At 40.8% G+C, this 14,589-nt stretch overlaps 1 protein-coding gene across 10 annotated transcripts in view; it reads right to left on the bottom strand.

Moving 5' to 3' along the window:
- The window catches only part of ZNF410 (zinc finger protein 410), a 43,633-nt gene extending 29,289 nt beyond the window's left edge, over positions 1–14,344 (bottom strand). For 3 of the 10 annotated variants that reach the window (XR_011532942.1, XM_070593893.1, XM_070593887.1), the window contains exons 1-4: positions 13,984–14,193; positions 8,993–9,062; positions 2,306–2,488; positions 1,218–1,353 (exon numbers count right to left, since the gene is read on the bottom strand). Coding sequence is in view for 8 of the 10 variants with exons in the window: in XM_070593893.1 (XP_070449994.1) it covers positions 1,218–1,353; positions 2,306–2,338 (169 nt within the window). In the remaining 2 variants the exon portion in view is untranslated. Of the gene's footprint in view, positions 1–1,217; positions 1,354–2,305; positions 2,489–8,992; positions 9,067–13,983 lie in introns of all 10 variants that reach the window. The other 7 variants (XM_070593888.1, XM_070593891.1, XM_070593890.1 and 4 more) reach the window with 6 other exon arrangements.
- Between the last annotated feature and the right edge of the window lie 245 nt (positions 14,345–14,589).

Genomic DNA, 14,589 nt, shown 5'->3' with positions numbered 1-14,589 from the left:
GGAAAAAAAAGCCTAATGAAGATCAAAATTTATTAGCACGTGGAAATTTTCACTTATTGAAAATCCACAGTATTTGGAAAGACTCCCCACATACTAATAGAATAGGAGTTGAAAGATGGTAGATTTAGAAAAGCTAGGAGCTAGATAGGGAAACCTTAAATCAACATTGGTTGGTTGAATATATCTGCCCTTCTTGAATCTTTAAACACTGAAAACATTTTAAAGTCACTTCAAAAATCAAAGAAAAAAGAACACCATTAGAAGATAGTAACCAGAAAACTTTATAACAAACAAGTAAGTTGTCACCAACAGGTTAATACTGACCCTCCCCTGATTTAACATTAATATTCCAAATTTCAAAACAAGAATCAGAAAACAAAGAATTCATTGCACCCAAAAATAATATTCTTGCTAATAGTCAAGTGATAGGCTCTCCCTCTTCCCATCCAAAGCTAATCTCAATACTCGTGCTCAGCATTCTACCTCTTTCAACCTGTCCTGGAGCCTCCTCATCAATCATCCACTCTTTCTGCCGGCAGCTTCTCTAATTAGCTCTTTTTTCTTAGCATAAAACCATCCTTAAATATTTCAGATCTTAAACAAAAATTCTTATACCTACCTTGCGTTCTCTTTTTCTTTCCCATAGCAGGAAAGCCTTTACAAAATATAGTTACTTCCTCAACTATACTTACCTTGCATTGAACCTCAATCCACTGCAGCCTGGCTTTCCACCCCCCCTCCAAGAACAGGTCCTGCCAACATCAACAAAGACCTTTTGACCCTATCTCACTGGGATAGTCCCTACCTATCTGAGTCTATCTGAGTCTCTTAGGAGCATTTGACACATTGACTATTCCCTTGGGTTCCATGCCTGCACTCTGCCAATATTCCTCCTACTGGAGTACTCTAGCCTTTCCTTCCTCCCTCCTTCACTGGCTCTCCTGCCTTACCCTGTACCTTGAATAGGGAGTTCCATGGGGTTCGCCTTGGCCTTCTTTTCTTCTCACTCTCCCACTCTAAGAGTAATCATATCCATTCCTATGACTTAAATCACCAATGCACTTATGACTCCAATGGTTGCTTTTTCTTCACGATTCCTAATTTTTACAGTTTCCACCAGTCAGTTATAAAGTCAGTTATCCCATTCCACCAATACCATAGAGGAGGCTAAGCACTTAGGACTTATTTACTTTACCTGTGGTGATCTTAATTTTTACCTGGTAACATTAGCCGACTGCATTCTGAGGCCTCAGTCACCGGAAGGAGGGACAAGCAAGTAATGTCTTTAGCTTCTGATTCTACTAGCCCTTGTCCCAATGGGATGGATGTATTCTGAACAAACTGTACCAGGAGCTGGGGGGCAGTGGGAAGACAACATTGAAAAATACAGGTTGTTAGAGATGGATATAAACCTCTGAAATTATCAAAAGGTGACGATGTAATTAAGTCTTGGTTGTTCACTAGTCTCAGCCATAGTCATAGAAAAACTAGATCAACTACAAAATACTATTTAAAGTTATTTTTATCAAGTCCTCTGTTTTAGAGAAAGGCTGAATTATAAAATTAAGTTAACCTCTGTAACCTTCCACTAAACACAAAAATTATAAAAATAATTAAATTTTTAAATAATGGCTATAAAAAATTCAACTGCATTTTACTGATTACATTTTACAAAGCACTTTTCTGTGTATTGCCTCTTTTAATCCTCACTGTAACTCAGTAAGATTGAACATGTATTTTTAAAATAAGGAATCAAGTTGAAGACATTAAGTGACTTGTCTAAGGACATGACTAGTTAGGAGCAGTGTCAGTCTTCAAACTTCAGTAATCTTATTCCAAATCTTTGCAACACAGATGTACTAAAAATAAAATGAGAAAGATAAATAAAAATAAAAATGCTTAAATCCTCTAATCACATTTAAAAAGCAAATACTTTCAGATATATACAAGATTATTAGAAGAATGGTTTGTGGTAAGAAATTTTACATACATATACAAATATACGCCAAATATGTAAAATAAAATTTTGTCATTATGTAATTAGCTAAATGTATAATAATTTTACACTTACCTAAATAATAAATATAAACATCATAAAAGGTAAAAATGGAATTTTTAAATCTTTGAGAAAGTATTTAATAATAGAAAAATAATAAACTAGCAGTTACAACCAAAACCATATGGCCCACGAAGCCTAAAATTTTACTATCTGGCCCATTACAGAAAAATTTGCTGACCCTGGAACTAAGGACAAACTCTGGAATACTGCCCACCAAAAGAAAGGAAACAAGCTGACTGGGCTCACCTCTGGTTTGGATTCTAACTCATCTGATAACATTGATTCAGCTTCCAAATCCTGTAGCTGTTCAGGGGACAGGTTAGAAATTTAATTCAGAGTCAATGACACCTTCCTGTTATGCTCATAGTTCTCTGGGAAATGCTATGGTTTTCCTGTAAGATGCTGTGCTGGGTGGGTAACCAATTTAGCCTAAAATAGGAAAAAAGAGAGAGAGAGAATTAAGAGCAGAGGAAAAACATAGCTACATAAACAAAGGCACTTCTTTATATATCCAAAAATCACAAGCAAGCAAGCAAATAAAGAATTCAGCCTACAACACTTGTTTTAAAATAGAACAAGCCAAATAGGTATCAAAACTCATAAAAAGTTATACTTTGTGTAAACTTTTACTTCTAATAATCTATTCTAAGAAAAGGTCTTAGGGGCCGGCCCTGTGGCCAAGTGGTTAAGTTCGCGTGCTCCGCTGCAGGCGGCCCAGTGTTTCGTTGGTTTGAATCCTGGGCACGGACATGGCACTGCTCATCAAACCACGCTGAGGCGGCATACCACATGCCACAACTAGAAGGACCCACAACTAAGAATATACAACTATGTACCGGGGGCTTTGGGGAGAAAAGGGAAAAAATACAATCTTAAAAAAAAAAAAAAGAAAGAAAAGGTCTTAGGGGCCAGCACCAGTCTTGGTTCCTGGGCATGGACCTACACCTCTCTGTTAGAAGCCATGCTATGTTGGTGGCCCACATACTAAAAAATAGAGGAAGATGGGAATAGATGTTAGCTCAGGGCAAATCTTCCTCAGCAAAAAAAGAAAAGAAAAGAAAAGGTCTTAAACATGGGAAAAACAATATGCCCAAGAATTCTCCTTACTCTCCTTATCATCTGTGGTAATAAACAACTGCAAACAACATATAAAAGTACACATATATATCCAACAATTAGGGAATGGTTGATTAAATTACAGTATTATCACTTAAATTTATGGTTATGAAAACAATGCAACAACAAAGAAAAATGATAGTGACGTTAAATTACAACAACAAAATACAAGATTATACATTTGCTAATATTAAAAGTAGTTACGGGGCCAGCCCCATGGTGTAGTGGTTAAGTTCAGTGTGCTCTGCTTCAGTGGCCCAGGTTTGTGGGTTCAGATGCTGAGCGTGGACCTACATCACTCAGTCATGCTGTGGCAGCGACCTGCTTATAAAGTGGAGGAAGATTAGCACAGATGTTACCTCAGGGCTAATCTTCCTCAAGCAAAAAAAAGAAGACTGGCAACAGATGTTAGCTCAGGGTAATCTTCCTCAGCAAAAAAAAAAACTAGTTAAGATATGCATAGGAAAAAGTAAAAGGAAATTCACACAGCTATGCTATATTGGGTGATAGGCTGGTGTGACTTATTTTTCTTTCCTCAATTTCCCAATTTTTCTAAACAGCAGTTATACCGTCAGCCAAAATTTAAACCGTATTTCCCCAAAGAAGTACTCTCTGGACCCTGATGCAGCTGTTATCCCCAAATAACTTAAATTCCTATTTTCTTACAGCTTAATTCTTTTTTCAAGATTTCAGCAAGTGAGTCCACTTTATCTTGTATAATTGTTGCTAAAATTGGAAGCAGTCTTATATACAAAGTAATTATACAATGTAAAATGTACCCAGGAAGGGAGTTGTCAATTGATGCCAAGGTAGTGTGGAAAGTTAGAATAAGACAGACAGACTAACTTTACAAAAAGGGCATTTAGAAGTACCCAAATGAATGCTTATTGCCCTGTTGGTTCCCCTCTCTTCCCCTTGCTAGCTACCAGAAATCCTCATTTTTCATCATAAAAAAATAATTTATGGGCCAGCCCAGTGGCATGGTGGTTAAGTTCACACGCTCCACTTCAGCAGCCCAGGGTTCACAGGTTTGAATCCCAGGTGCAGATCTACATACCGCTCATCGAGCCATGCTGTGGCAGCATGCCACATACAAAATAGAGGACGACTGGCACAGATATTAGCTCAGGGACAATCTTCCTCAAGCAAAAAGAGGAAGACTGGCAACAGATGTTAGCTCAGGGCCATTCCTCACCAAGAAAACAAAAAATTTAACAAGATGTCAATGAAAGTGCTCCTTTTATTTTAGGCTTCCCACATAAAATAAAGTATTATTAAATCCTTGATTTTTCATTTCACATATATTTTTCGTTCTTTTTTTTTTAAGATTTTTATTTTTCCTTTTTCTCCCCAAAGCCTCCCAGTACATAGTTGTATATTTTAGCTGTGGGTCCTTCCAGTTGTGGCATGTGGGACGTCACCTCAGCATGGCTTGATGAGTGGTGCCACGTCCATGCCCAGGATTTGAACTGGCAAAGCAGAGCACGCAAACTTAACCTCTCAGCCACAGGGCTGGCCCCGACACATATGTTTTTCTTATTCAAGCACTGTTAACAGCTCAGTGTGGTTTATCCATCCCTCTTTTTACAGAGGAAGAAACCAAGGCTCAGTACATCACTTGCCCAAGTTATTAAGCTGCAGAGCCAGGACTCCCTCCCACAGAGCAAGTTGGCAAGAATAGTGATTATATCTCCCTAAGGTTTGATCTCAAATCACCAGGGTTTTAAGAATTCCTTTTCCCCAATTCCAGCTCTCTCAAGAAGCCAAGAAATTACCAAAGGTTTGTTTAGGTTATCTTTAAGGTTCCTCCAACTCTGAGATTCCAGGATTGTAAAATCTGTAAAATACTAAACAACTATTTACTGTCCTTTATATTTGCCAGGGTTTTTAGAAACTAATGGTGCTGGCTCCGGGATAGGTTTCTGTTATCCTTACCTGATGAAAAATGAATAAAATGAAGCATATGAATATGTGCACTGAACAAGGGAAAAATCAGATATACTAGATCTTAGACATTTTTGCAACGCTGTAATAACTTAGAGAAGGGAGCTGCCACCTCTCTTATAGCTTAAGAGTCACCTCTAGATCACCATTTCCCAAGAGTCTGTTATCTATGACATCTTTTTATTTTAGTGTTTTCATTTTGATGATAATCTTAAAAAATGAACACAAGCATTTTCTGGGACAAATGGGTATCCATATTATAACTGAGTACTGCCATACAATTTTGGTGCCCAAGTTTGTAGTTTGTGTGTGTGCTGTATGAACAAAGAAGATAGTCAGATACAGCAGAATACGCAGGTTGACCTCAAAAGAATCTGTATTGGCGCACTCAGTACCATATCAAGTGGACTGTGTGGACTCATCTTTAACACAGCAACTGGCCGTGTACATTATAGGCAAGTGTGATGGCAAATATGCAGTTAAATTTGTTTCTATTCCCAATTCCAGTTACCCATTTAACAGATATTTTAAAGCCCAGTACAAATCTTTTTTTAAATACAACTTCACTAAGATATAACTGACATACCACACAATTCACTCATTTAAACAATATAATTAAATTGTCCTTAGTATATTCAGAGTTGTGCAACCATAACTACAACCAATTTTACAACATTTTCATCACCCCAAAAAAGAAACCCTTACCCATTAGTAGCCACTCTCCATTTCCTCCCAAACCCTCCTCTGATCAGACCTAGGAAACTACTAATCTACTTTATGTCTGTATGGATTTGCCTATTCTAGACATTTCATAAAAATGGAATTACATATGTGATCTTTTGTGCCTGGCTGTTTTCACTTAGCATAATGTTCCCAAGGTTCATTCTTGTTGTAGCAAGTATCAGTACTTCATTTATTTTTATTGCCAAATAATATTCTATTGTATAGACAGACATTTTATTTATCAATTTACCAGCTGATGGACATTTAGGTTGTTTCTACAATTTGGTTATTATGCATAATACTGCTATGAATATTCATATGCAATTTTCTGTGGACATACGTTTTCATTCTTTTGGTTATATATCTAGGCGTGAAACTGCTAGGTCATATGTTAACTCTATGTTTAACCTCTTGAGAATTACCAGGCTGTTTTCCAAAGTGACTGCACCATTTTACAATCCCACCAGTGTATGAGGGATCCAGTTTCTCTTTTTGTTTTGAGGAAGATTAGCCCTGAGCTAACATCTGCTGCCAATCCTCCTCTTTTTGCTGAGGAAGACTGGCCCTGAGCTAACATCCGTGCCCATCTTCCTCTACTTTATATGTGGGACACCTGCCACAGCATGGCTTGACAAGTGGTGCTTAGGTCTGCACCTGGGATCCCAACCGGCAAACCCCGGGCTGCCGAAGTGGAACATGCAAACCGCTACACCACCAGGCCAGCCCCTGTGGGATCCAATTTCTCCATATCGTCACCAACAGTTGTCATTATCTGCCTTTTTCATTATAGCCATCCTAGTGGATGTGAAGTGGCAACTCACTGTGGTTTTGAGTTGCATTAACTGATGGCTAATAATGTTGAGCATATTGTCCTGTTCTTATTGGGCATCTGTACATCTTTTTTGGAGAAATGCTTATTCAGATCATTGGCCCATTTTTAAATTGAGTTATTTGTCTTTATTATTGTGTTTTAAGAATTCTTTTTGGGCCAGCCCGGTGGCGCACTGGTTAAGTGCGCATGTTCTGCTTTGGCGGCCCAGGATTCCCCGGTTCGGATCCCTGGTGTGGACATGGTGCTGCTTGGCAAGCCATGCTGTGGTAGGCGTCCCACATATAAAGTAGAGGAAGATAGGCATGGATGTTAGCTCCAGGCCAGTCTTCCTCAGCAAAAAGAGGAGGATTGACAGCAGATGTTAGCTCAGGGCTAATCTGCCTCAAAAAAAAAAAAAGCAAAACAAAACAAGAATTCTTTTATATTCTAGATACAAGTTCCTTATCAGATATAGGATTTGCACAAACTTTCTCCCATTCTGTGTTATCTTTTCACTTGCAATGCAAATTTTATATTCAATTGAACAAGGAAACTAACTCTACAACATTATCAAACAATACCTCAATAGAATTGGCATTCAAGGACTTCTCAGTTTTGGTTAAATATGGATCTGATTGTCATAAACTGCTTAACATGTCTTGACATTATAAATACTACCATGCATGGTATTCTCTGCATTAGTATTACTAAAGTTAAAATATAGAAACAGATCAACTATATTATTGAGTCCAAGGCTAAATCTTTCCACTATTAAGCTCAACATTAAGTATTTCATTTTAGCAAAACGCCATCTCTACCACATAATATGAACATTAATTTGAATTTTCTTGTTGTGGCGTTTACATCTGTATACTTACTCATAAAGACATATCCATGGCAACAACTGACATAATCCTGATAACTGAAATTTTACCATGTACATGGTTCCCTATGGCCATCAAAACACATTAGACTGCTTAAAGAAAACAATCTTGGTTCAGCATATATTATATTTTTTAGAAATCCACTGACCCTGCCACTGCTATTGAATGTTATCCCATAGTCAGCCTAGAGGTTAAAAAGACGGCAGGCCATAAAACTTGCAATAAACCAAAGCAAAGAACACAAGAAGCCCTGAAAAGTACTGGGAATAAGTAAAGAGAGAATTGATAACAATGGCAAAGCAGATGTAGGACAATAGCGATCTCTATGCTCAGGACCATCTTGAGAACAACCCTCCTTCTGTTTTAGGCCAAATAAACAAATCCCGAGACCTGAAGTCTGAGAAGCTGCATTCTTTTTCTACAGTACACTCAACATCATCCAGCAAATTATGCATTAACACTAAGTAGCTGAACAAGTTAAATAAAGATACGTTAAAAAAAAAAAACCCAAGGTATCTCAAATAGAAATCTAAATTCTGCCTCTGACTTGTTGGTTGAAAGGTGGACATGCTACTTGCCTTCTTGACCCTAGGAAACTCATCTGAAATACAGAAATGAAAGTAGATTGCCCTAGGATTATTTATATATATATATCAATAAAAATAATTATAAAATTCTTCAGAAACAAAGTTGTGCATATGTGCTTAAGAAACAAGTAAATCTATCAAATGCTCAGTATACTATAAAAGGTTAAGAACTCTGTCTTTTATTACGGCATCCAAATTTCCTATAGAGCAGTGGTTTTCAAACTACTGTGACTATAACCCACAGTTAAGACACATTTCCCATCATAACCCAGAGAATGAAACACACAGAGACATACATAACATTCTCATGAAACAATACTAACCCATACTAACCTCATGCACTCTGAATTTTTTTTTTAATGATAAGACCCACTAAACTGATTTTACAAGCTACTAACAGGTTACGTCCCATTAGATTGAAAAACACTATAAAGTACCTTCAAATGTTGAAAATATATATGTTAAACACAGAAGCAGCTATAAAATGTAAAGCTATAGATACAAACCTGCTATAAATATATATTACAAACAATCAGCAATTACGATTGATAGAAAGTCTTGATGAAATGGAGATTACTTGAATCCTGTCCTCAAGCCCACCCTGTGAGATCTGCAGAGGAAAATACTACACACTAGGCAATGGTCAGCAAAGAAAGGCAAAGTAATCCTTACAGTCAACCGGTCTTTGGTCCCAAATCCCAATGCAGAACTCCCACATACTACACAGAAATTAGTGGTAATACCATTTCCCTAGGGTAGAGATGGCCTAAAACTAATGCAGGCTACATGGGGAAATACTGGAAGGAAAAACTAATCCAGCATAAACTAAGCAAGCAACAGGGGAACAGAGCTGATACAGGTCTCTTACCTCAGTTCTGTCTGCCATACAGAAAGGAGTGTCTCCCAAAGGGAAAGATGACCAAGGGCTTTATACTACTCTGCCTCATGAAAGAAACAGAACATCGTGTCAACCTCTAAAAAGCAAAGTGATCCCACCCTAGAAAACAAAGCCTAAAACATCAGTATTGCTCTTACTTGAGGGAGGCAGAAACTGCCTTGACACCAACTCAGTTTCAGAAAGAAGAAGGGAGGCGGGGGCATAAAAGAGGAAGGAAACTGAGAAACACTGTGCTCCCCTCAACTGGTCACCACTCCCAAAGGTTAAAATAAAGCAGATGATTTCAACCAAGAGGACTAGTCTCTCCTGATATGGGCCAATCTGCTTCTCAGCTTCCTCCATCTCTACCTGTGGCTAAACACTTATGATAGTGAACTACAAAGACCAAAAATTAAAATTAAAAAAACAGCAATTTAAATTTTGGTATAAAATGGTAGTGCTAGGAATAGAAAAACTAGGTAACTTTTGGTATCATATGTAGCATATTATGGGAGCTGATTAAATTCTAATAATAAAGTGATAAAAAGCACTGATGAAGGAAATTTGGAATATAGAATGTGAAGCCAGAATGAATCTTAAAAACTGTAGGATTCATTCTGGGCCTTCTTCTTTTCCCAGGATGTTCTAGTGTGCTGTAATCCCACAGCCCTGATTTTTATTCTAGTCACCTCCCCATCTCTCCGAAATCCTTCAGAGACAAATTTATCATGAGAGTTGTCTCCACTTTCTCATCTCCAATCACTATCCAATTCCAACACTTTACCAAAACCTCTCTTATTAAGGTTACCAATGATCTTCATGTTGCCAAATCCAATAGACACTTTGCTGTCCTCACCTTACTTGACCTTTGCAATGGACAACTATTGTTTTTGATTGTCTCACATTCATTTCCCCTGCTTGGGAGACAGGATCCATATTTTGTTTGGGGATCTACCTCTCATCCATTGGATATATTCTTGGTGGAGCTGTAGATTAAGGTGTTCTTTTCTAACCCTGGCCAACTAGTGGACACTTGACCCATGTTGAACAAATCAGACACTTTTCCTTAGAACCTGAATCCTAAAAGAAGTAACTAAGCCCTGGAAACTGCCAACAGCCCATTCATTCCAGTAATGCAGTTAGCAGCCTCCCCCTGGGGCTGCTCAGATTCTTGTCCTTTATAAAGCCAAGGCCTTCAGCATTTCTTTCGATCCTGTGAGCTGCCCACATCCTTGTTATAATTTCCTCTTCCCCTGAAGTAAATTGGTCACTTGCAACCAAACAGCACTAACTGATATTACCTCTCAGAAGCACTGCCTCCTTCCTCAAACACTTTACTCTCTTTGCTTCCAAGATACAAGTTCCTTATTTTACTCCTACCTCACTGGCCATTTATGCAGTCTTCTTTGATAACTCCTATACCCCTGCTCCGCTCAGCCTCGAAATATTAATGTTCCCCAGGACAGTATTCAGGCCCTCTTCTCTTGCCACACTCTCTCCCTAGTATGAACTCATGGCTGCAAATGATACAGTGTCCAAAATTTTTATCCGTAGCCCAGATATCTCCTCTGAGCTATAGGCTTGTATATACAATTGTTTGGCCTCTCTACCTTACGTTTTAACTTGATATCTCAAACTTAATATATCCAAAAAGAATTCTCTCCCAAGCCTGTCTCCCACCATTTCCTGACAACCTCTTTCACCGTAATCCTCCACTCAAGACAGGAAGACCATTCATCCCATTTAGGAGTCATTTTTATTACTTTTTTTCCTTTGCTCCCAATATCCAATCCAGCTGCAAGTCCCATTGATTCTATCATCAAAAGAGATTGCAAATCCACCATCTGTCTCTACTGCCACCACCCTACTCCAGGCCACCATCAATGCTTGCCCTAAAGTACTGTTACTGTCTCCTAACTGGTCTCCCTGCTTCTACTCTTGCCTCCCTCCATTCTTTTTTTTTGAGGCAGATTAGCCCTGAGCTAACATCTGCTGCCAATCCTCCTCTTTTTGCTGAGGAAGACTGGCCCTGAGCTAACATCCGTGCCCATCTTCCTCTACTTTATATGTGGGACGCCTGCCACAGCATGGCTTTTGCCAAGCAGTGCCATGTCCACAGCCGGGATCCAAACCAGCAAACCTCGGGCCACCAAGAAGCGGAACATGCGAACTTAACCACTGCACCACCTGGCCGGCCCCAACCTCCCTCCATTCTATTCTCTTCACAGCACTAATTATCATCTTAAAATGTGAATCCTGTTATATCACTCCATTGCCTGAAACTCTTCACTTGGCTTCCCATGCATCCAGACAAAATACAAACTCTTTATCTGGGCCTATAAGAACCTACGCGATCCATTCCTACCATTCCAACCACACTTCAGAGTCACTCTCCCTTACTTGCTCACCCAGCTCGAGCCAAATGTATCTCCCTTAGTTCCTTGAACACATTAAGCTCCTATGTTAGGGATGTGCGCATGTCATTTCCTCTACCTAGGAATGCTTTCACCTCTCTCTTCCATTGATTAGCTCTCTTGCATTTTTCAGGACTCTGTTTAACTATCACCTCATTTAGAAAGGCTTTCCCTGATCACTTTATCCAAAGAAGGTTCCCCATACCCCCACCACTACCACCTTTATTTTCTCTCTCTACTGTCTTCATTAAAGCATTTATCACAATTTCCAATTCTTTTACTTGCTTTTATATAGTATTCAATTTTTGTCTGACTACCCTTTAAATTGTAAGTTCCACAAACAAGGGCAAGAACTAGTCTGTCTTGTTCACTACTGTATCTCCCAGCACCTAGCACAGTGCCTGGCAAAGAACTGTATGTAACTCATAAGGAATTTAGGTCTCCAAGAGTCATTTCTGATACTGTGAAGCTCTAAGGTTGTCTTTACCATGAGCTTAAAGGTCTTCCATACAAGCTTCCTTTTAAGCGCTTAGTAAGCACTGAATAAATATTTGTATAATGAATGAATGACACTGCAAATGATACCCACGTTTCTGTCTCTATACCTGACCTCTCTTATGAACTCCAAACTTGCTTGCTGAGTATCTCCACATGGATATCCATCTCAGACCTAACAATGTCCAAAATCCAGATTATCCTCTCCTCCGCCAAACCTGTCCTTCTTCCCGTATTATCCATTTCAATTACTGCCCAATCCTCCTCCCACTCAGCTGCAAATTCTAGGTCTTTAACAATTTCTCTCATCCTCCATAGTTAAATAATCCCAGTGGTTCCAATTCCCCAAAATTTATTCCCACTGTAATGCCCTGTTTAGGGGTCTCATTATTTTCAACTACACTTTTAAAACAGGCTTCTAACTGGTCACCCTGACCTTAAAATTCCCATTTCCGATCCATCTTTACGCAGCCACTCGAGTTACCTTTCTAAAACACAGAAATGCTTATGCCGCTCCCCGTTTGGAAAGTTCAGTGCCTCAGAATAACAATCAAATCCCTAGGCATGGCATTTGAAATACTCGACAATATGTCCGCAAATACTGTTCCAGTTGCAGCATCCACTATATTCCTCAACGAACCCTTTAGTCTAGCCCACACTGCACTAGCTATTAAATGAACACACCAGTCTGTTTCAGTGCTCAAGGTTTTTGCTTGAAATAGTTCAACTTCTTCAACCAGTAATAAACACCCTCAATCCAGTCCCGATCTTCTGAAATTGTTTCCAGCCTTTAAAATCCCAACTCAAATGCCATCCTCCATGAAGACAGGCTGATCCTTTCCCTCCAGTCAGAACAAATCTGTCCTTCCCTTGGTGTTCTCACAACACACTGATTGACCTCTCTATAGCAATTATTTCATCCTGCCAGGGGTGGTAGTTGTCTACATGCATATTTCTCTCACTAGTTAAGGTTCGCTCAATTTATTCATCCTTCTCCCATTAACCTAGCACGATACTGTCCACAAACTAAGCATTCAGGAAATAGTTGCTGAATATGTAAGTAAACCCCTTAATTTACAGAGAGAAAAAAGCGAAAAGCTAGAGATTAAGTAACTTGCCAAAAATCAGACATCTACTTAGATGCAAAACCTAAAAAACTGGAACCTAAATCTTCTGCCAGTTTAGTTAACCTTACTCTGTCCCACACTAAGATAAAACAAAGTAGAATTTCTCACTCCCTAACAACAAAATGCCCTTGACTTCATTTCAAAATGTTTCTTTCATTCGCCTTGCAAATATGCTACGTTGACCCTTGCGCCAAAGTGAGGAAGAAGTACAAATTCTTAAGTTCCACGTTAATAATATTTAACTTCCAAATGGTACCTAAATGCATTCACGAGCCTCACGAGCCAGTGGGATAAACTTTAATAAACTAATTGGATTCTTTTCTCTTAAGAAACTTCAGAGGATAAATTCAACCTGCGAAACGCAGAGGCTGTAAACGCTCCCGGCCCACACCCCCGCCCTGGAATGACAGGCGAAGGAGAAACCGGCGGCCCAGGCCCTCCTCCGAGCCGGCAGCCTTCCTTCTTCTAGACCAGAAACCGAGTGGACGTATGAAAGAAGCCGGGAGCTCTGGGCTGAAAGAGCCCAGGGCACAGTCCTCCTGGCATGCTCTTTCGCCCACTACAACGGCCTCAGTGGAAGGAAGGCCCCGAGGTCCGCGGGCAGGCCCTGGCTGCGGGTGCAGTCAGTCGGGGAGCCCCCGCCCCAGGGACTTGCAGACTCTGGCTTTCTCAAGACGGTCTGATTCCCATGCCTCTGCCCCCAAAACTAAGCGAAGGAGACGATCCGTGGACCCCCAAACCCTGCGCGGGGAAGGGCCGAAGCCGTGGGGCTTCAGACCGGCCGCTCCCGGGCCCGCCAGATCCGGGAGGGGTGCCCAAAGGGGGCGGTTTCCCGGTCCTCTCCGGGGGCGAATTCGCTCCGAGTCCCCGAGGAGCAGGTTCCGGCTCCCTCCCTCTCGGGGACCACTAGCCCAGAGGGTGTGGTCTGGCCCACCCGGGAGCTCACCTTCCCGTCCCGGGCAGGCGTCCCTCCGTCCGTCAGTCGGTCCCGAATTCCGTCCACACACAGCGCCTTCCGGCTCCCGCCGGAAGCAGCCCGAGCGCGGGACAGGAAGTTTGGCCGCCCCACCGCCCCCCGCACACACCCACTCGCTCGCCTCCAGGCCGGGCGGTGGCCGCCGGTGCCGGGTTTCTCCCGAGGGGCTGCTGGCGGGGCGGGGCCCGGCTCGCGGCGCTGGGCTCGCCCCGGGACGGAAGGAGCCGCAGTCCCCCGCCTCCCACTCATTCTCTCTGGGTCTCGGGGCTCTGTGGTCTGCGAAGCCCGAAAAACGGGATCAGTTCATTCTAGCCGTGACGTCAGCGGCAGCAGATGGGGTAGTTTTTCCTGCCAGCTGAGATCACGACTAGTCACAGTGCAGGCAAGCGAGAGAGAAAAGATTACCACTTAAATAAACATTTATCAAAGTTCTCAGTGAAGAGGACCCTTCGCAGCTTAACTGCTCGAGAAGGGAACCTGCAGAATCTATGTCTGTATTGTATACCAGGCCGGGTGAGACTCAAGACTCGTGTAGAACTTTTTTTTTGGAATATGAATTCCCTAGAGTCTGGGTTT

The sequence above is a fragment of the Equus przewalskii genome, chromosome 25, assembly GCF_037783145.1.
Source record: "Equus przewalskii isolate Varuska chromosome 25, EquPr2, whole genome shotgun sequence".
Taxonomy (NCBI): domain Eukaryota; kingdom Metazoa; phylum Chordata; class Mammalia; order Perissodactyla; family Equidae; genus Equus; species Equus przewalskii.
The sequence above is the reverse complement of the archived record's forward strand: the minus strand, read 5'-3'. Positions and strand labels throughout refer to the sequence as shown.